Below are 21,697 nucleotides of genomic sequence, written 5' to 3' on the forward strand. Positions count from 1 at the left end.
AGACAGCAATACAATGAGGATGCCAGACAGCTTCTGTTTAGAAAGACTCTGATTTTATTTTGTTATGTGTCAAACTGCCTATTCTCAGTGCAGGTGACCCCCTCCTCCCCAGGAAACAAGAATGGAAAAGGGGGTTCCTTTCCTGAAGTCTTGGCCTCCAGAAGGCCCCAGGGAAACCCCACAAAGTTATGAGTTGGCAGGAATCCTAGCAAAGGCTAGGGTGGGTGGGAGGCAGTGACAAGAGGCATGATGGTCATCAGTCAGGAAGTTGGGCGTTGGAGAACCCTGTCCTTGGCCCTGCTCAGCTGTGGGGCTGCCATGTACATGGTGGACATGGGGGAGAGAGGAGACTTCCCCTGATGTTGAATGACCCCTTGGCTGGGCATGGCTCTGATTCCACTCAGGGCTCAGGTGAGAGAGAGGCATAAAGCTGTTGTGGGCTGGCTGCTTCATAAGGCGCTGCTGCTGGTGCCCCGGAGCCCAACACCACGGACGAACTGCTCCAGCAGGCCCCCAATGGCACCAGAGGGACTGGGGGCTGCTGCCCGAAGCCCTACTGTGCTGCTGTATGCAGCCAAGAAGGCTGAGCGCACCTCCTGCAGCCGAGTCTCCCGTTCACTCAGGGCTGTGAGCCTGTGGAGAGGAAAGAACAACGAACACATTACCGTGGGGGCAGGATCCAACATCACCCTCATGCCGCAATGCTTATCCTTCTGCCTTCACAGTGCAAGGCCAACATCTGTCCTGTGGTCCCACTACCCTTATGGTTCAGGCCCCAAATATTTGACCCTGTTCCCCTCTTAAAACCATTCCTCTCAGTTCTCAGGTTACTGTTTCTACCGGAAGCAGCACCTTTTATGGGGCACTGGCCTAGCTTTCTATGGGAAATAACCATCTCTGGGTAATCTGAAAGGGCAGAGCCAAGCAGGAGGGAGTTTGCTCCAACAGCTGTTGGCTTCCATACCTTAGTAAGAACAAGCTGAGGTACAAGTCTTATGTCTAACTGTAGAGAGAGACCCTAACACCAGGCATCAGGCTTTCAACTTTGTTGAGGCCAAGACCTGGAGCATCCTGGGAGTAAGGTCTTGGCAGTACCCTAGAGAGGCCAGGGTCCTCACTGGAAATCCCCAAAGCTCTAGTTACACCTTCAGTCACTGTGGTTCCAGGTAAACAGCTAGTAAAGTGCCCACTTTTCCAGCAGTATTCTTTTGACGACATGTACCTTTCCTTCCCTGGCCACTGCAGACACTGATCACAGATAGAGGGCAGAAAGACCCTCTTCTCTCCCTGCCTGGAACTGTAAGTCAAGAAGGGGAATCCGTGCATGAAGACTCAGGCTTATCAACATGTGAATTCCATATAAGGCTGTTTTGACATCTTGAAGGGTTTTTTTTTTTTTTTAAGATTTTACTTATTTTTACAGAAGGGAAGGGTGGGAGAAAGAGAGGGAGAGAAACATCAATCAGTTGCCTTTTGAATGCCCCCAACCCAGGTACCTGACCAGAAATCAAACAGGCGACCTTTCAGCTTGTGGGACAACAACGCCCAACCCACTGACCCACACTAGTCAGGGCCTGAAGGGTTCTTTAATGGAAGGGGCCTGAGGTACCAGCCACATCCAGCTCCTGAACTAAAAGGTATGCAGTGTAGAGGTGGGAGGGACATGGGATCCAAGGAAAGGTCAGGACTCAGATGGAGGGAGAGAGGGGATACACCTACATTAAAATGAACCCTCATGTTCCCATCCACCTAAGCACAACAACTAGCCCTGACTTACTCCAGAATTTCCCGAGACCAATCCCTGGGTAATCTGTCCCCGGAATCTGTCAGAAACAGCAAAAATGCCCGCAATTCCCAAGCCCAAATGATGTGCACCCCAGGGCCTGGGGAACAGATGGAGGTATAAAAATAAATGACAGTCCTGGGTAGTTTGGGGAGAACAGATCTAGGGAAAGTAGACTGGTGGCAGTGAAGTGTGTGTGTGTGTGTGTATGTTTGAGTGTGAGAGAGAGAAGAGGAAAAGGAGGAGGAGGTTCTAGGCATAAAGAAAGTCAAACAGCTCTCGTAGCAGCAATAAGAAAATGGAGCTGATACTGGATTCCTGCAATAACACGAACAACTCCGAAGTAGCTCTTGGCATTTGGGGGAGATGCATGGTCCTAGATCTTCTTTACTTTCTTGGGTTTCACACAGGCTGGAATCCAAGTGTGCATCTTCAGCTTTTTCTCAGAGCATATAACCAGGAGATTAGTAGTTTGTATTTGGATGGAACACCCAAAGGTCTGTATGAGTGCATTTCTTGGAGGGAGAAAGGGAGAAATCACAACCTATTTAGAGACAAGAAAACTGGAGTCCAGAGAGGACGTGTGATCCACTTGTGGACACAGCAGGTAATGGGCAGACGGGGGCTGGAGCTACTATAGTGCTGTCAGCTTTTCTCAAGAGAGGAACTAATGGGCTCGGAGAAGTCAAGGCTGATACCCCAAGACACAGCTGGTGAGGAGAATAGCTAGGATTTGGACTAAAATATCTGATAACAAAGCCCAAGCACTGAAATCAGACACTGTGTTATCAACCCTGACCCCACCCCCTCCCTGCAGTCTTGGAGGCAGGGAGATCACATAGAGCCTGGGCCTCCTCTGGGAACCACCAGAACCAACCAGAATTCTAAGCTAGGAGCTCAGAGAGCTACCCAAGGTATAAACCACAGGATCTGGGACTGGAGTTGCCCATTTCAGTGGCTAATGCCAGGTAAGTGCAGGGTGCTGTTAGCAGGGGCAGAGATGTTTGTTCACTGTATAGATAACTTAGGCCAGTGTGGCTGAAGTAGAAAGTATCTACAGAATGGTGCAGATAACTATCTTTTTAATCCTTCAAAATCTAAGATAGGGATCTTGTTTCTGGCTGCAGTTCAAGCCCCTTAAGGACTTGGCTACAAAGGCTATGCCAGGCACTAGTGGCCTCTGAAGTCCCTGGGCTACTCCCCAGCTGCAGGACCAGGGCTGGTGAGTGCCATCCTGGAATCCCAAGGTCCAACTCCTGCCTGCCCTAAGCAGGGATCTTCTCAACTCCCCAGGACAACTTGATTCCAACCTGTCAGGACTGGCAGGTATGAGCTGGATTCTGGGGGTGGGGATGAATCCCCAGCTCCTTAAGTTCATTCATCCATCATGGTAGGGAGGTGAAGACCCTCAGGCAGCCAGAGATGAGGAGCGGGCCAGCAGAAGCTCCCCAGGAGCTCACCAGAGGCTCTCCCCGCACTGGCATCTAGAAGCAGCAAAGCAGGCCGGGGGTGGGGGACTGCCACAGAGGCAGCCACTCAAGTATATTACAAGAACTGAAAGCCCAGTATCGAGACTTGGATTTTATAGGCTTGGGATTTAGTATGACCATCTGATTCTTTTCTGACCACAGGCAAAAGCAGAAGACAAAAATGTGGAGGGGTTGGCAAGGAACCAATCCATGGTTCTAATGAGGAGGAGCACAGCCCTAGGGCTAACCCAGCAACATTCTGGCTCTGGTCTCCACCATACACCTACCTTCAATTCACTTCCCCACTGTGCTGCTTTCAAAGGATTCTCCTGTTAGGCAAAGCCTCAGACAGAAATAGAATGTTCTATAGTTACAGTCCAGCCAGCTTTTCCTCAGGGTATGCCTCGAGACACCCGTGTATGGGTTTTGGGCTGGGGAGAGTGAACATACATTCCAATGCACTTCCTAAGCGGCCCATATGGCCTCCTTTGTACCTCAGGGGTCCATGGGCAGTGAGGTATACTCAGCTAAGACACTGGGGTGGGGCAGGGATCCCAGGCCAGCTCCCTCGGGCTGGTTGCTGCCTCATTCCTAACCAGCACTCTTAATTGCTCACCAGCTTTTGATATGGGCAGGGGAGCATCCTGCCTTCTCAAGCAAGACACTTACAGACAACTGTTAGGGAGCTCCTCCGGGAAGCTGAAAGGGAGAGAGGAGTCTGTGTGCAGGACAGCCCGTTCCTGAATACTGCCACAGCCTGTTACCATCTGCCAGCTGCCAAAGTCTGTGGAGAGAGAGGATCCGGGCAGGGAATGGTCCACTGATCTGGGACAGAGAGGAGAGAGAGGGGAGATGATGCAGTCAGTCATATGCCTGACGGGAAGCAGTGGAGGGACGGGGGTTGGGAGGCCATGCTGGCCTGGGCCACGGCCACTGGGTTGTTGGTGGAGCATCTGTAAAGTCAACCACTTTCTCCAAAAGTGCAAAGACAGCTGGAGAGGCTGTGACCAAGAAAGAAGAGTACAGACCATAAGGCAGGATGAGCTGTGAGGACAATGCTTAGTGCAAAGACTTTCAGAAGCAAAAGATCAAGAGCAAAGCATGGTGACAAGAGGTGAGCCAGCAACCAAAGCCCGGGATCAGGGCTGACAGACTGAGTACAATCTCAACAGCATCAAAAGGAGGTGAGCAAGGCTGGATGTCCCAGGAACCAGGGAGGCAGGATCACCCCACACTTTCCAGCATGCAGCCTGTTGGAGAGGGCAACACAGACCCTAGGGATTGCTGAGGTCCTTTCACAGAGGTGGGAGAACAAGCCTCTGGGAACAGTGGAGGGTGGTGACCTAGATTAAGAGGTGCTGGGAGCCCTAGCCCTCTGCAGCACATTCTAGGAGCTCTAGTTTGCATTCATAAGCACACCCAGCAAACTCACTGGCTATGCCCAGAGGGTAGGGATGAATCAGGCAGGCAACTTGACAGCTTCATCAGGCCTTTTTCACATGGAAGTTTGTGGGGTGCAGGGAGAGGAAAGTTGCATTGGGAATCTACTGCTGCCACCTCCTTCCCACTCAGAGCCAACCCTGCTCTGCCATCTCGAGGCAGCAGCCCAGCCAGTATGGGTACAACAGGAAGGGAGGAGACAGGGAACCATCAAACAAAGGCCCTTCCATCAGCTACCCCATATCCCAGCCCCCAGAGATGCATCGTCTTTGATGCTTGACCCTTTATCCTTTATTTCAAGAACAGCAGAAGGTGCTCCTGCAGGGACCCAGAAACAGAGCAGAAGCATGAATAGTGGTATAGCAGGTGGGAGACAGAGAAAAACATTCACTGACCTCAACCCACCCCGCTGGCTGACGTGAAGGGCTCCCAGTCTGAGGCAACAGTCCCCCATACCAGTCACACTAAGCTGACCTTATCCTCAAGCAGCTGCCACCTGAGTGCAGCTCTAGCCAGGCACTGCATCTCTACTGACCCTTAACCACCCCCATTTTAGAGACAGGGAAATGGCAGCCCAGACAGGTGAAGATACTTGCCCAAGCCACCACAGCTAGTGAGTGTAAGAGATTTTTAAAGCCAAGTTTGATTACAGATTTGTCCTACAATGGAACCACCTTGAGACAAGGAAAAACAGATGGCTTTCTACGTTAAAGCCACCATGAATCAGAACCTCCCGTAACACAGAGACTTGCCACATTCATCACTCCTGCTAAACTCCGGAAGGTGTGTGACAGCAGCATTAGAGATGAGAACGGGACATGGTCTGCTACTTGGTGGAAGCCCCTAGTGCCCAAGAAAGCAGGGTGGCCCTGTTTCTAGATGGAGAAACTTGGTAGGGCTCATGCAGTCTGTAAATCAAAGAGACAGGAGAGGGCAGGCCATATGCCATAGTCTGGCGCCTGTCCAGTACTTCCTCCAGGTCATGCCGGGGCCTTCAGTAAGCACAACCCCGCTGAAGAGGTCAGCCTGGCTCCACAAACCTCATCTACTGTTCAAACTTTAGGGTAGTTTTTTTTTTCCCAGTTTTAGTGGCTTGTGGGAAAACAATTCTTAAACACCAGAGCCAATGCTGGGTAGAAGGGATGCTGAGTAGAAGAGGTGGGGTAGAGTGAGGCAGTCCTGGGGCAAGGACCAAGGGGGTTTCTTATGCCCCAATCTTATTCCCCCAGGGCTACAGAGACTCACACTGCCAATGGGAAAACAGTAGACAGATGGAATGTGGTTAAAGAGGTTCCCTGCAAGGATTCCTGGTTTCCTGGGCTAGTCACTTTCCTTTACTTCCCCAGTGTCCAGCAGGTAGCACCGCCAGGCAAGAACCACACCTGAAGCAGTCAGGGGACAGCTGTGGCATGGAGTAGGCAGCAGATAGCATCAGAGGACATGATCCCAGGGGACATGAAGCCATCTCAGCCAACAGCCATATTCTGCATCTTTTTCAAGAGTGAGCATACAGGCTTTAAATGAGTCTTCTTACTTGAGGCTTTTGTCAAAGAAAGGGTTGCAAGGCAACCATTCAGCTCCTGGGTTTGAGAGCAAGGGACTGTGCTAAGCAGAGAAGTGCTCCTAAGTGCCAGTCTGGATTAGCTGGCTATAGGGGATACCTGAAGATGAAAGGAAATAGTCACCAGAAGGGAGCACTTCTACCTGCCTAGTGAAAGGGAAACCTTTCGCTAAAGATAAAGAAAGGTAAAGAGGAAGGGAGGAAGAAAAAGAAAGACTCAATACACGTTAACTCAACCATCTTTAACAAGACCCCATACTCTTTGCCTCACACCCTTATTCAAGCACAAACAGAACAGCAAAAAGAGAGAGATGTCTGAGCTCCACCTCCTCTCATACCCAGGCTAGGGAACTAGAGGGAACCTGCGACTGAGCTACCTTCAAACTGTAGAACTGGAGCCAGTGTTGCTTCTAAGGGCATTTATTCACATCCCTATAGCTCAGAAGGCCCAGGAGGTTGGCTTCTTGGCAATATTTCACTCCTTAGATGGATACAGCTCAGGCCCTCTTCACAGTACCAAAAAAGCTGCAACTTCCACCTTCTCTCTACCTCCTGCAAGATACCCGCTGTGGGCCAATTCAGGCAGGTGTCTTTAGATAGTCCTTTTTGGAAGGAGGTAGAATACCCATCCAAGCAGAATTGGCCCAAACCACACAGGTTAAACAAAAGAAACAGATCTGGCCTGGTCTTTCACCTGCCCAGTGCCCTGATATGGCCCACTGCCCTCAGATATGTGACTGATAAGGACAGGTCCTCAACCACAGCTACAATTACTGAACATTTGTAGGAAAGGTGAGTATTTATTATGTTACCAGGTATTTCATTCTATTACCTCATTTAAAGCCAAACTGGTGGAGGCCAAGATCATTACTCCCACTTTAAAGATGGGATTCAAAAAACTGAGCTCACAACTACAACAGGAGGGTGCATGCAGCCCACACAAGAAGTGCACCTGGAGCACCCAGTTTGGGTGACTAGGGAGACGAAGCAGCTCTATCTAATACACAGAAACAATACGGGGAGGGAGGCAAAATGAGGAGACAAAGGAACATGCCCCAAATGAAAGAACAGAACAAAACTCCAGAAAAAGAACTAAATAAAATGGAGGCAAGCAGTCTACCACATGCACAGTTCAAAACTCTGCTTATAGAATGCTCAATGAATTTATTGGAAGAGTAGTGAGAACTTCACCGAAGAGATAGAACACAAGAATGGAGATAGAAAACATAAAAACCAGTCAGAAATGAAGAATACAGTAACTGAAATGAAGAATACATTTCAGGGAATCAACAATACAGCAATGAAGCAGAGGATTGAATCAGCAATTTGGAAGATAAGGGAGCAGAAAATATCCATTCAAAATAGCAGAAAGAAAAATGAATTAAAAAACATGAGGATAGTTTAAGGAGTCACTGGGACAACTTCAAGTATACAAACATTCACATCTTCGGGGTGCTGGAAGGAAAAAGCACAGGACACTGAGAACCTATTTGAAGAAATAATGACTGAGAACTTTCCTAACCTGGTAAAGGAAAAAGATACATAAGTCTAGGAAGCACAGACTCCCAAACAAGGTGATCCCAAAGAGGCCTACATGAAGATAAATAATTAGAAAGCCAGATTAAAGATAAAGAGAATCTTAAAAGGAGCAAGAGAAAAACAGTTAGTTACCTACAAGGGAGCTCCTAGAAGACTGTCAGATGACTTTTCAACAGAAATTTTGCAGGCCAGAAGGGACTGGAATGAAATATTCAAAGTGATGAAAAGCAAGGACCTACAATTAAAATTACTCTACCCAGCAAAACTATCATTTAGAATCAAAGGATATATAAAGAGCTCCCTTTCTTGTCCCAGACAAGAAAAAGCTGAAGGAATTCATCACCACAAAACCACTACTACAAGGAATGCTAAAGGGTCTTCTTTAAGAAAAAGAAAAGGTGCCCTGGCTGGCATAGCTCAGTGGATTGAGCGTGGGCTGCGAACCAAAGTATTGCAGGTTCGATTCCCAGTCAGGGCACATGCCTGGGTTGCAGGCCACAACCCCCAGCAACCACACATTGATGTTTCTGTTTCTGTTTCTCTCTCTCTCTCTCTCCCCCTCCCTCCCTCTCTTCCCTCTCTAAAAATAAAATAAAATCTTAAAAAAGAAGGAAATGAAAAGGTTAAAAAATATGAATAATAAAATGGCAATAAAAACATATCAACAATTATTTTAAATGAAAATAGACTAAATAATCCAATTGAAAGAAATACAGTGGCTGAATGGATAACAAAACGATTCCCTTATACATTCTGTCTATAACAGACTCACCTCAAATCAAAAGACACACACAGACTGAAAGTCAACGGATGGAAAATTTCATATTTTCATATTTCCATATTTCATGGAAATAGAAACAAAGAAAAAGCTGGGGAAGCAATACTTATACCAGACAAAAAAGACTTTTTAAAACTCTGAATCAACTGTTTTTTTTTCAAATTGTTTTTTTCAATCAAATTTTTTATTGGGTGACACTGGTCTGCAAAACTATACAGGTTTCAAGCATAGCTCAACAAAAACATCACCTACACACTGCACTGTGTGCGTACCACCCCAAGCAAAGTCTTTCCTTCCCCGTTTCCCCACCTCCACCTACCCTTTGGCTATCACCCCACTGTTCCGTGTGTGATATATATTTTATGTGTGTGTATGTACATATACATTTTGCTTAATCCCTTTCACCTTACCCCCCAACTCCCTTCCCCTCTGACGGCTGTCAGTCTGTTCCATGTATCCATGCTTCTATTTCTACAGACAAAATAAATTTTAAAATAAAGGCCATAACAAGACAAAGAAGAACCCAGAAACTCCATTTCTGGGTATTTACCCAAAGAAACTCAAAATACTACATTGAAAAGACATATGCATCCATATGTTCATTATAGCATTATTTATAATAGACAAGATATGGAAACAACTTATGTCCATCAACAGATGAACAGATAAAAAGTGGTACTTATATACAATGAAATATGACTCAGCTATAAATATAAAATGTAGCCATCAACAACGACATGGATAGATTTAGAGGGTATTGTGCTGAGTGAAGTAAGACAGAGAAAGACAAGTGCCGTAAGATTTCACTTGTATGTGGAATCTAAAAAGAAAAAAAAAAAAAAGAGCAAGCAGGCCAGAAAAAGACTCACAGATACAGGAAACATTTTGACAGTTGCCAGATGGGAGGGGAGCTGGGGGGGCGGGATTGGTGAAAAAGGTAAAGGAATTGAGAAGTACAAACTGGCAGTTACAGAATAGTCATGGGGATGTAAAGTACAGCATAGGGAATACAGTCAATAATACTGTAATAATTAAGTATGATGTTAGATGGATACTAGATTTAGCAGGGTGATCACATTGTAAGTTATATAAATGTATAATCAATCCCGGGTTATACACCTGAAACTAATATAATATTGTATGTTAACTGTGATTAAAAAATAGAAAATAATTAAAAATTAAAAAAAACAGCCCTGGCCTGATAGGTCAGTTGGTTAGAGCATCATCCCAATAAACCAAGGGTGTGAGTTTGATCCCTGGTCAGGGCACATACAAGAAACAATCAATGAATGCATAAATAAACAGAACAACAAATTGATGTTTAAACAAAAACAACAAAAAACAAAACAAAAAGAGATGGGATTGTAATGCATTTAGAATCCTGTCCATCAAAAACACATCAAAATAGGCCCTGACTGGTATGACTCAGTGGATTGAGTGCCAACCTGCAAACCAAGGGTTGCTGGTTCTATTCCCAGTAAGGACACATGCCTGGGTTGTGGGCCAGGTCCCCTGCAGGGGGTGTGTGAAAGGCAACCACACACTGATGTTTCTGTCCCTCTCTTTCTCCCTTTCTTTCCCTCTCTCTAAAAATAAATAAATAAAATCTAAAAAAAAATCATAATTACATTAGCCTAGATTAAAGATAAGGAAAGAATCTTAAAAGCAGCAAGAGAAAAGGAGACAGTTACCTACAAAGGAGTTCCCATAAGACTATCAGCTGATTTCTCAAAAGAAACCTTACAGGAAAGAAGGGGCTGGAAAGAAGTCTTCCAAGTCATGAAAGGCAAGGACCTACATCCAAGATTACTCTATCCAGAAAAGCTATCATTTAGAATAGAAGGGCAGATAAAGTGCTTCCCAGATAAGGTCAAGTTAAAGGAGTTCATCATCATCAAGCCCTTATTACATGAAATGTTAAAAGGACTTATCTAAGAAAAAGAAAAAGATCAAAACTATGAACTGTAAAATGACAAACTCATAACTATCAATAATAAAACCTAAAAAAACAAAACCAAAAATGAACTAAGCAAACAACTAGAACAGGAACAGAATCACAGAAATGGAGATCACATGGAGGGTTATCAGTGGGGATGGAGAGAGGGGAGAGTTGGGGAAACGGTACAGGGAATAAGTAGTATAACTGATAGGTAGAAAATAGACAGGGGGAGGTTAAGAATAGTATGGGAAATGGAGAAGCCAAAGAACTTATATGTATGACAAATGGACATGAACTAAAGTGGGGGAGTGTTGGTGGGAGGAGAGGTGCAAGGTGGAAAGGAATAAAGGGGGGAAAATATGGGACAACTGTAATGGCATAATCAAGAAAATACACAATAAATAAATAAAATGAAAAAAAAAAAACCCCACACATCAAAATAGGCTAAGGTTTAGCAATACGTCTGAATTTTCATTTATTTCTAAAATTCACTTAAGTAAAACTCCCCATCCCCCTCTGAAGCTGTATAAACTAGGCACATAAACTAAGACTTGGCAAATAAACAAACAAAAGAACCTGAGCACAGAAGAGATGTAATTTTTCCAAGTCAAAAAACTAGAAGTGCAAAACTGGGAGTGAAACCCAGGTCTGACCAAAAGCCATGCCAGCCCTGATCTTTCTTCCTGATAAGGGGTGGCAGCGGCCTTGGGTTGGTTCATTGATGGACACATACCTTCCAACTGCAATAAAGCACAGAGCTTCTGACCTATGGTTGGAAAAGGTTTGCATGTGATCCCTGGATGTGAGAAAAGAAGCAGAGTGTCCCAGGAGTGACCAGCCACCATTAGGGAAGGTGGACAGAAGAGAGATGGCATGTAGGAGGCAAGGGGAAAGAACCAAAGGCTGCCTTTTCCACCGGATCTCTCCATATGAACCAATATTTTCCTTTACTGTTTAAACTACCAAGTGCCAAGTCTGAGGTCACGCTGGGAATGAATATTTAAGCCAAGACACTAAATCCTAGACTTGAGGGGACTAGATGTGTCCTAATCTACACACCTGCCCCTCATCAACCTCCAAGCCCCCAGAAGATGACTCACAACCTCTACCCAAATGAGTACCTCCAGGAATGGGGCATTAAGGGAAGAATCCTTCAGTTCAACAAGGGCCTGAATTCACAGAGCAACTGACCTCAGAGATGGCTAGAATGGGCTTTCTTACACATTTAAAAAACAAACACCACTTTCTCCCAGTCCGGCTTTTAACCACAGGCACAAGTGTGCACGAATGCGTGTGACTCAACCAGGGGCCTCTGTGTTTCTCCCCCAAGTCCAAGGAGAGGTGTTTTGGGGCCTCCAAATTTTCCGCCCCAGTCTCAAGCTGGCAATGCCTTTAGGCACTGGTCCTCACTCTTCCCAGCCCCCCGCCCTGTAGCTGATGAGAGATTTAAGAATGGTCCAGAAATAAAGCTCATCCAGAATCTGCTGTAGTGGCAGTTGACAATGCAAAAAAGCCACCAGTCTTTCTGGTGAGGGGCATGAGTTAGGGCTGGGCAAGTGGCAGTACCCCCACAGACGTTTCTTCCCAACCCAATACCTACTTCTTCACTTTGAACAAAGCTTTACTGATTCCTTCTATAGGGAAGCCCTGCCTTAAAAGAGAATTCGGGAATTTGGAGCACATGAAACCCTGGGAATTCACATTGTGAGAGGAATTTTGGCTGTCACAGATAGCTTTACTAAAGGGTTTCCTTCCATAGAGTACCCCCTACTGCACTAAAAAGCTGATTGGCTACTGTTACCTAAGAGAGGCAGGGAAGCTAAAGACAGGATCCCTCAGGCACTTGAAGATAAGAGACTAAATTAATTTTAATGTTAATGGAAATACATAATTAGAATGCTTCAAACCTGAATAATCTAGTCTTTCAAAACCTCTGGCAAATAGACATCCAACCCAGAACCTTGCTGCCTGGCCAGCCCAGCCAGGCTCCAAGTGGGCATTCCCAGAATAGCCCAGCAGAGTCATCAAACACCTCACAGCAGCCCACCTCACGCCTTTCCCAGGCTTTGAGTCCTACTTTGGAACAGTTGGCCCAGCCCTGGACCAAAGGGCTGAGGAGTCAGAGGATACCCAACGCTGCTCGGCCTCTGAGGGAGGGGCCTTAGCTGCTATCCTGGACTGGCCATAGGAGTCTGAGCCCCACAGTCAAGTGGAGAACCACTGGTGAGGCTCAGGGAAACTAGCACAAGGCTGAAAGTATGCTCTTTTGGCGGGAAGATGGGAATAACAAATAGCTGGGGTGTGGGAAGAGATGATGGATTGCTGCCTCAGCAAGGGAACCCCCAGCAGCTGGATAGTTAACACCAGGGCAGGGCCACAGAAGCCAAGAGGAATCTTCTGGTTTCCTTCCCAGGTGTCCAGCAACGCTGCACAGGCAGAAAAGGAGACAGAGATGACGAGCAAGAGCTCCAGCCCAGAAAGGTGAGGGTTACGAAGTGCTGCAGCAGCCCTGGACCTGCCCCAGGAAAGCTGGGCACGCAAAGGTGACATGACAGTGGGCCCAGAGAGGAGGGGAATGAGTACAGGCATGTGGACTTGCTGCCTCGCACGATCTCTGCTCAGCCACTCCTGTCCCCCCAAACCTCCTGTGGGGTCAGAGGGGTTGTGGTCTCCATTGGATGAACTCACTACAGCACTGGCAGACACGTTAGCGCTCCAAGTTGAAGGGCTCACCTTCAGAAGTGAGTGTGTGGGACCCATCTGGCCAGTGCAGTCTGGAGCTCTACAACTGATCTGCTCTGTGTAGGTGGGGAGGAGGCTCTTCCCCATCTTCCTCCATTGCCTGGTTTTGCCCACAGAGAAAAATCAGAGGATGGCAATGAGGGGAAGAGTTCCAGAAGTTTCAAGTTTCTCCTTGTTTAATATGCTTGTGACTTTGGGGCTCCTTGTTTCCTCCTTGGTACAGACTCATTACAATTAAGGTCTGAAACTCTGGCAGAGCTGGGCTCAAATCCAGGGTGGACTTCAATGCTCATGCTTTTTCTGCTAAATGCCCATTTCTCCCTAGAATTTATTAAGTACTTTTTAAGTCCCACACTGCTTTGTTCTCTCCAGAAGGATCAGACATTCTCAAGGCTTTAGAAAACAAAGCAATTCACAGCATTCTTTCCCTGGGGGTATGACATGGAAAAAGTGGTATGGGTTCAGCTCAGAAATGCTTTCCCCAAGTGCCAGACCATCCCTCAAACCTAAGCCCCTGTGGTTGCTCAGCTTCAGCCTCATCTAGGAAACATCATTCCTGCAGCAACTCCAGCCACACCTGTCCGTCATGGCTGAGCTGTTCCAGTTCCCGGCATGTGAAGCCTCCTGAGGTTTGCCCCAGCCATGCACATCTAGCCTAGCTCCCTATTATCTGTTCTTCTCATTGCTCCACCAGCTGAGACACAGAATGTGAGTGCCAGAAAGGACTTGAAGGATCTAGAGTCATCTCCATAATGAGAATGTGAGGTCCACAGGGAAGGGGGTGGGGTGGTGGGCTGAGACTTGCCAAAGTCAACAGGTGAAGGCAGCCCCAATTCACATCACAACCACCAAGCCCTCTGAATTCCCCACCTGCCAGGGCTCCGGGAAGGAGTTGCAAATCACTCTGTGACCCACCTCTTGCTCTGGACCCAAACATTAACCCATCCTCCAAATAGTGCGTTGGCTTGCAAGCGTGTCAATTCCCTCTGGCCTCCTGGGTACACTGTGCACCAGGCCATACACCAGGAACCCTGTCCTAAGACAGCACCTGAGGCACCATCTCAAGTGCTGGAACCCCACTTTCTGCCTTATTAAGGGGGGGAAGGCGAGCTACCTCCAACATTAGAGGCTTTGGAGCTCCTCACCTGGCTTTGGGCACCTCCAGGGGACTGCTACCTATCCTGAAAAAGTTGTCAGAATGGTTCGAGGAGGAGGAGCTGGAAGACTTGGCTTCTACCAGCCCCTGATGGGAAGGCAGGCGGTCCTCTGAGGGCTGTGGCCGGTTCCAGAGCACACTCTGTGGAGAGGATGAGTGGCTTTTCCTCCTGCAGTGGAAAGAGGAGGACTGTTGGCTAAGGGGTTGCCCCAGGTGAGCCCTACTTTTACCAAATTTCAGGGTCCAGTCTTTACTTCCAGCGGGAAAATGCCATATGGAAGTGGGCATACATCAATACTCCCTTAGACTCGGCCATGGGCAGCAAGAGCTGGGTCTTCATGGAAGGGCTGTGGCATCCAAATAATACCTACTGGCCTCCGAGCACATGCTAGAAAACAGATCTTTAACTAACAGTTCAGTAACTGCCCCTCCCTCCAAATGTTATACAAAATCTTGAGCCATTCTCTAGGAAGAAGTCATCAGGTTCTCAGATTTCATCAGATTTTCAAAGGAGTTGACTCAACCAAGTCCCCAATTCCCAATCATCACTTTGTACTCACTACTTCTTGTTTTCTTCTTTCTAAACTGTCCCCCTACCTCCCAGTCAAATAATACAAGGGAGCTCCCCCAGGGAGTCCCTTTAACATTTAGCTTTCCCTCACCCAGCCCTGTCGCTTCTTCCGTGACTTCACAGGCAGCCCGAGCCCTTCATGCTCCTGGGCCACCACAGGCAGTGCCCCTCACCAACCAGATGGCTGGCCTCCAAGGCCCAGAAGAGACAGCAGGGCACAGAGCTGTGCTCTCAGCCTACTGTCGGAGGCCCCTTTGTTCCTGGGACTCCCTGGAGCTGGTGACCTGGGCCACAGCTGTGAGCAAGCTTAGTTCCAGCCTGGCCCCTCACCAAGCTGCTTGAGTCTGTGCTCCTGCAGTGACCAGCTCCACGGCCTCATAAGTAAAGCTCCCAGTGGCTCCTGGGGAGCTCTCCATGACCAGAGAGAAGTCGCTGCCAAGGCTGGTGGTGCTGCCACGGTCCTTTCGTCCTGAAAGAGGCCAAGGCCATCTGTTCAGCACATTATCTTCTCCCACTACTGGTCCCCCACCTCTTCCATACCATACAACGGGAGAAAGAAGCTTCTAGAAAAAAACAATTCCTGTGCGGTCCATAGTCAGAAAGAGGAACAGAGGAAGGGAAATCTGCTGGGGCCTGTGACTCACTCAACATGCAGATATCTTCCAGGGTGAAGCCTGCATCCCGGGCTGGCAAACTCTTCCTCCTGCAAACAGAACTCAGAATGGTGAACTCCAGACTGGGCTAGGGCCTTCTTTGACCCTGCACCCCCACACTGCTCACCTGGAAAGAAGCTTTAACTCACTGGCAACTCAGGGACATAAGGTCCTACCCTAGAGTGTTGCAAAATCCAAGACCCACTTCTGGGAGACCAGCAAAGCCTGCCTCTTTCCTGTCAGCTTGGCCCCTTAGAGGTCAAGTCTCGCCAAACACACTGGGAGCTTGAATTTGGAAGGCAAGGGAACTCAGAAAAGATACCAACTCTCACAGGAGTCCTAAGGCAACTGCCAAGCAAGACTCCTGCATTTCCCAGTCTGGGAGCAGACTCTGCTCCGCGGTGATGGGCTGCACAGTGGTGCAAACACAACTTACAGAAGCCTAGGGAGGGCAACTCTCCACCCAGGGAGGAGAATTGGCCGCTTTCGCTGGGCTGTGGGGAGCTATGAGTCCTCCTGTCCTTGGGCTGGCTTTCCTACAGCACAGCGCCCTGTTCTCCTGGTTATCAAAGACCACTCATCTGTCCCAAAACCTCTCTGACAGTACAGCTGCAGGAGGATCCCAGCCTGCCTCACGGGCAGAAGAGCCTCTTTACTCACTAGCCCTCACCAGGGACCCCTGCCCTGGCCTTAGAGGGAAGGCATGGAAGAAGGCCAGCATGCAAACACGCAGGGGAGCAGGGCAGGGATAAGATGGCAAAGAAAGCCCTGCCTGTGGTAGAGTGACCCTTCCAAGAGCACCTTGGCACTAGTGTGAGAGCAGGCCTCTCCTTACCTCTGTGTCTTCAGAGAAGAGAACTCCTCAGAGATGATATGCTTCAAAAAATTGAAGCAGAAGAAGAAAATCTGAAGAAACAAAAGAGCGGCACACATGAAAAGACAGTCTTCTCCAGAGAGAAGAATCTAGGCGGCAGAATGCCCAGGAGAGGGCAGGCAGCCACAAGGGTCAGCCCTCTGCAGGACAGCAGCCCTGTTCTGGGGACCCTGCTGGATAATCTGGTCTGTAAACGGTATGTGTGGTAGAGAGGGCTTAGCAGGCCAGGCAAGTGCACTTGGCTGGGGAAAGGACGGAAGGGATCATGTTTCTTTCCTGGGAATATAAGAAAGTAAGCCAGGGATTTTTCAAACTCTTCAAATATAACACGCATGACCTCAAGCAACTGAAAAGGATGAAGAGCACAGCATCTTTTCCCCTTAGCCTCTCATAAGAACCCCAGGGAGACAGATGAATGAAGGAGGACAGCTGGGGGAGATTATTTTGAGGCAGAGAGATTAAATGAACACAAATTAAGGAACACAATGGAAGGGAAAGGGGTAAGATTCTGTAGGGGGGAGATGCCCAGAAATAGTGGCTCAGAAGCAGGGGTGAGGGGCAGCCAGGGTCTGGCCCCCGCTCTGCTCGGGAGTTATGACAGGCAGGTCTAAGTCTGAGGTGGGCACAGGCAGGAGGAGGCTCCTGACCTCCAGCCACATCCCCACCACCCTTCTCCCTTCCAGGCATTGCCCTAATCAGATGGACCCCCTTTAAATGCACAAAAGGCAGTCTTTGCAGTTTTCAAGACTCCCCAGTGATTCTGAGAGGTATGGTACATGAACCCCTCATGGTATCCCAGAGCCCCGTGAGATTTTCTCAAACAAACAAAAAAACCAACAACGAACCACCAAAAGAAAGGAAGAATGAATGAATGATGGTCAGGTCAGTATGAAAATGTGTTACATAAAATCGAACAGGTGTTTTCACCAAAGGCTTTTTAGTTTTTAATATGCTAATGTGCTATGAACCTCAAAGACAAGGAAGGGAAATAGAGTACTATTTACTAGGCCTCCATTTTTTTTGTTTTCATTTTTTAAAACATCGATGGCTTTTTTTATGATAATGTCAAGTTTAATCTGCCAAATACACAAGTTGGACCTGTGGAGCATGTTTTGCCTGGGTGCCGCACAGCAAACAGGCTTCTTAAAATGACCATGAGTGAGGTTAAGAATGGGCTGGGCCAGAAGGGTGGGAATGGGTTGGGGAAGAGCAGAGGGGAGGTCTCAGTCAGAGGGGGCTGGCCAGGGTTGAGCCATGACCTTCAGGGACCCAGGTGCATGGGCTCACCTTTGAGTTAGCACCCAGCCAAAAGAGATGGGCTGGTTGTCACAAACACGCCAGCAGCTGCCCCAGCACAACTGCCCCCTACTGCACAATCTACTAGACAAATGGATGTTCTTCGTACTCCAACCTCCCAGGAACCCCCAGCAAGGGTTGTGAGTTATAAAAACAGCAAAACATTCGAATGGTTACATAGGAAATGCTGTCGTGCATCTTTTCGCAGCCGCCCCCTCCCCTCAGTCCCCTACCATGCCCACCTACCATCTCCCCTCATATCCCCCCACACCAGATGAAGAGGAGGCCCCAGGCCATGGGGGCTCCTCACCTGGTGGGCCTGCTGCAGCACAAAGCATCAGTCAGTGTGTCTGGAGTGTCCAGTGGAGGTAAGAGAAAAGCCCATACCCCGAAAACCAACCCTCTCAGCTGAGGAGAGCCTCTTGCATATGCCGAGAGATGGCCAGAGTTTAAATCCAGACCCCACTGGGCTCAGCCTCATCTTCTGCAGAGTCTCTGAAGGCAGAATCTGGCCTGCACTGGGGATGGAAGACTTGGTATGGAGGGCAGGATGTCCTGGAGAGCCAGTGAGTGTCAAAATGAGTGACTGCAAAGGGGCTTTATGTGCAGATTACAGTGCCAAAGTCAATGTTTCTAACAGAGTTCACGGAAGCCTCTGAGGAACTGGCTTATGAGCTCTGCAGCTCTGGCAGACGCAGTAAGTGCTTGGGAGATTTGGAAGGGGCAAGGAGAGCTATGAGGGAGGAACAAAAGGAGGCACAAGATAAGATGCCTGGAAAAGAAGGCAGCCTCAGAAGATTGAGAAAGATGTTTCAAGAAGATAAGGGGGAAGCAGGGGGGCAGGAGAAAAGAGCTAACACTGCATGGTGGCTCCCACGCTGGGCATGTGCACACATTCTCTTTGTGAGGCAGGAGGACCGACAGCAGGAGTCTCAAGGTTAATCACATCACACCGCAAGGTCACCCAGGTAGTAAGTGGGACAACTTGGATTTAAACTCAGGTCTGACTCTAGGTCTGTATTTAGGGAAAACAAGGATACTAAAGAGGCAAAGATGGAGAAAAACAGCAAAAAGGATGGATGTGGAGAGGTCAGAGTAGATAGGAAAAAGGGGTGAGCCCCAGATAGGAAAGGAGACCTTGGAGCCCAGCTGGCCCTGCCTGGTGGGGGGCTGGCTGGCAGTGAGGAGGAGGGCAGGACCTCGCTTGCATGGACAGCCCTGGGGCTTAAAAGTTGCTGAGTGGGTGTGTTGAGAGTAGAGAGGTCGGGGAAGAGCATCTGGGTTTTAGCCATAAGGATAAGGGGGATGGAGAGGACTTGTAAATTGATTCCAGAGGTGAGTGGAGAAAACAAGGCCAGCTCTAAGAAGGATGGCAGTGAAAGGGGGAAAGGAGTGGCACACGAAGGTCACAGGTAGCACGTGGGCAGTGTCATCCCCACAGGGCAGGAAAGGAGCCCAGGCTCAGAACGGGCTGTGGTGCTGGTGCTTTTCCTGCCACACGGCCTAACCCCAGCACACACCAAGGAGGGAACTGTGGATACCAAACTGACCATCATGAAGTCCCTCTTGTGGGTAAAAAACCCAAGCTCTGGGAGCCCTGGCATGTGCTTGCAGACTGTGAATGGTACCCACCTCCTCTCCTTTGCTGAGCCGATCTACCAACATGTGCCTGCAACGAAAAGGCAAGGAGGTCACAGAGAGCAGTGCTGAGACAGGGAGGCAAAAGGGGTCACAGGGACCTCAGACACTGTCACAGAAGCCACTACACACGTCCACACAGAAATGTAGTTCTCATGGCACTGCTCCCACCCAAAACCTGACATTCCCCAAAGGCTTACCCAAAGAGGAACCAATCATAGGCCACTGTTAGGTAGAGGATCTCAGCAGGCTTTAGGGACGTGTGGATCAGCCCATCCTGGGAGGGACAGGGAAGACGAGCCAAGATCAGGAAGATGCCTCCCCGAGACAAAGCCCCCTCCTCGTTCCAGGAGCTGAACCACAGCTACAAACCCAGTGGTGAGGCTGCCCAACAACCTTCAGAAACAGGGTTAAACACACCGCCTCACTCCAAATCCCTACTCCCCAGAGCTACCTATTTCCTCATGCTCCCAAAGGGTAGGTCTTGGTATGGGCTAAGTTCTGAATGCTCCCTGACCTCCCACCCAACCCGTCTGTACTCACAGCCCACAAGGAAAGGCGCAGAAGAGAGATGAAGAGGGGGGTCCGATCCCAGCCTGAGATACAGTGTACTAGCAGCCCGCTGTCGTCTACTCAGGAACCCGGAAGAGAAGCAAACATAGGCTGATGAGAAGGAAGCATGTCACCCACCCCCGGCCTGGTGTGAAAGCCAGACCACCCCTAGTCTCCCTCTTCCTGGTGGGCTTCCCCGAGTTCTTCTCCAATCTCATCCCAGAGAGGGGTGGGTGGTGGGCAGCTGTCTGTCTGCAGCACCTCTTTCTTCTGGCTACAGGGTACTTTTAGGGAAGCAGTGATGCTTAGACAGTCTGCTTTGCCCAAGTCATGTAGGTGGGCCTGACCTGCGTGTCACTGCCCAGCACTTCTCAGGGAGGGCACTACAGGTATTTCAGGGGAAACCAATTCACTGTACAGGGCTGTCTCGAGAACATTTAGAGTCCTTGGCTGACACCCACCAAATATAGGCAGGCTTTCCCTAGTTCGTACAACACCCGACTCTGCAGAAGCCCCCAGAGGAGCAGTGCTGCACCAGACAGAGAATCACCACCACCTAGCTCCAGGAACAGAAATGTGGCTCTTGCAAACCTGGCCAGTGACTGGTTCAGAGGTGGGCCTATGAGCATAAGCTCTGGGACAGAAACAGTCTGTTGCTTCTGGGAGAGTTTAGATGGCAGGAAACAAGTCTGGAATGGTTGCCGTCCATGAAGCTAATTAGACAGTGGGTATGAGAAATGAGAAGAGTCTTTGTGGTATTTGTTAGGTGCTCGGCTCTGTTCTTGGGCCTTGTTGGTTATATAAGCTAATGTATTTCCACTTCTTCAAGCAAGTGCAATCCCATGGAATTCCTGACTGACGTAAAAAAGTAAGAGTCAGCCTGCTCCAGAGACACTGTGTCCTATCCAATCAAAACGGCCAACTGAGGTGGGTGACTGGTCCTCTCTGGGCTTTTGCTGATACTCAATAAGAAGCCAAGACTGATTTTCACTCATCTTTCTGAATTAAAAGGCCATTTCGGCCCCCCACACAACACTGATGCTCAAAAGCCAGCTGACCCGGTGGGGTTCAGATAGTAATGAGTTCGTGATTTTGTTTCCTAGGGTTTTGAGGATGTGGAATAAAGCTGCCAATGGAGAAGAGAATCCCCAAATCATTCCATCACAGAGCAAAAGGGACTTGTGTGGTCCCCGCAAACACACATTCTCAGTGTCACAACCTGGGAACACCCAGGAGATCCAATGGCTTGGGGGCTCAGGCAGAGGCAGACTCACCATCGCTGTTAATTATGGAAAGCAGCAGTTTCAGGTAGTTTTGTGTTTGTTGCACCAGGTCCCAACTCTGTTAGGGAAGAAAAAATAATAGGGGTCTAGGAACAGATATTTAATTCAAACAGGGCATTGGAAGTACTTAAAAAAGAAAATACCCAGGGCTCTTGGTTCCAAATACCAGACAATCAGAGATTTCATTCAACATTTTGAGACCTCCTTTCCCCTTTCCCTACACCCTCATCCCATGGGTCTCCCGAGGCCTCTACTCAGTGAGCTCTATCCCAACATGACAGTGAGGAAGGGGACGCCATGCAGAAGCCTGGGCAACCCACCAGCAGCCTCCTCTGAGCCCTGGGCTCCCCACAGGGCCCTCCAGGGGGCCAATAGCAGCAAACAAAGAGCTGGTGGCTGTGGCTGCCAAACAGGAAGAGCCAT

At 48.6% G+C, this 21,697-nt stretch overlaps 1 protein-coding gene across 6 annotated transcripts in view; it reads right to left on the reverse strand.

Annotated features, from left to right (window-relative positions):
* Nucleotides 1–36: 36 nt before the first annotated feature.
* MTMR14 (myotubularin related protein 14) overlaps nt 37–21,697 on the reverse strand; it is a 55,378-nt gene continuing 33,717 nt past the window's right edge. For 3 of the 6 annotated variants that reach the window (XM_028518079.2, XM_036030849.1, XM_036030848.1), the window contains 10 exons: nt 21,266–21,332; nt 19,983–20,068; nt 19,640–19,716; nt 19,434–19,470; nt 16,467–16,537; nt 15,623–15,681; nt 15,309–15,447; nt 14,397–14,576; nt 3,922–4,077; nt 37–633 (listed from right to left, as the gene is read on the reverse strand). In XM_028518079.2, the coding sequence (XP_028373880.1) occupies nt 450–633; nt 3,922–4,077; nt 14,397–14,576; nt 15,309–15,447; nt 15,623–15,681; nt 16,467–16,537; nt 19,434–19,470; nt 19,640–19,716; nt 19,983–20,068; nt 21,266–21,332 (1,056 nt within the window). In that variant the 3' untranslated portion in view covers nt 37–449. The remainder of the gene's footprint in view (nt 634–3,921; nt 4,078–14,396; nt 14,577–15,308; nt 15,448–15,622; nt 15,682–16,466; nt 16,538–19,433; nt 19,471–19,639; nt 19,717–19,982; nt 20,069–21,265; nt 21,333–21,697) is intronic. The other 3 variants (XM_036030851.1, XM_036030850.1, XM_028518081.2) reach the window with 3 other exon arrangements.

The sequence above is a fragment of the Phyllostomus discolor genome, chromosome 7 (assembly GCF_004126475.2).
Source record: "Phyllostomus discolor isolate MPI-MPIP mPhyDis1 chromosome 7, mPhyDis1.pri.v3, whole genome shotgun sequence".
Classification (NCBI taxonomy): domain Eukaryota; kingdom Metazoa; phylum Chordata; class Mammalia; order Chiroptera; family Phyllostomidae; genus Phyllostomus; species Phyllostomus discolor.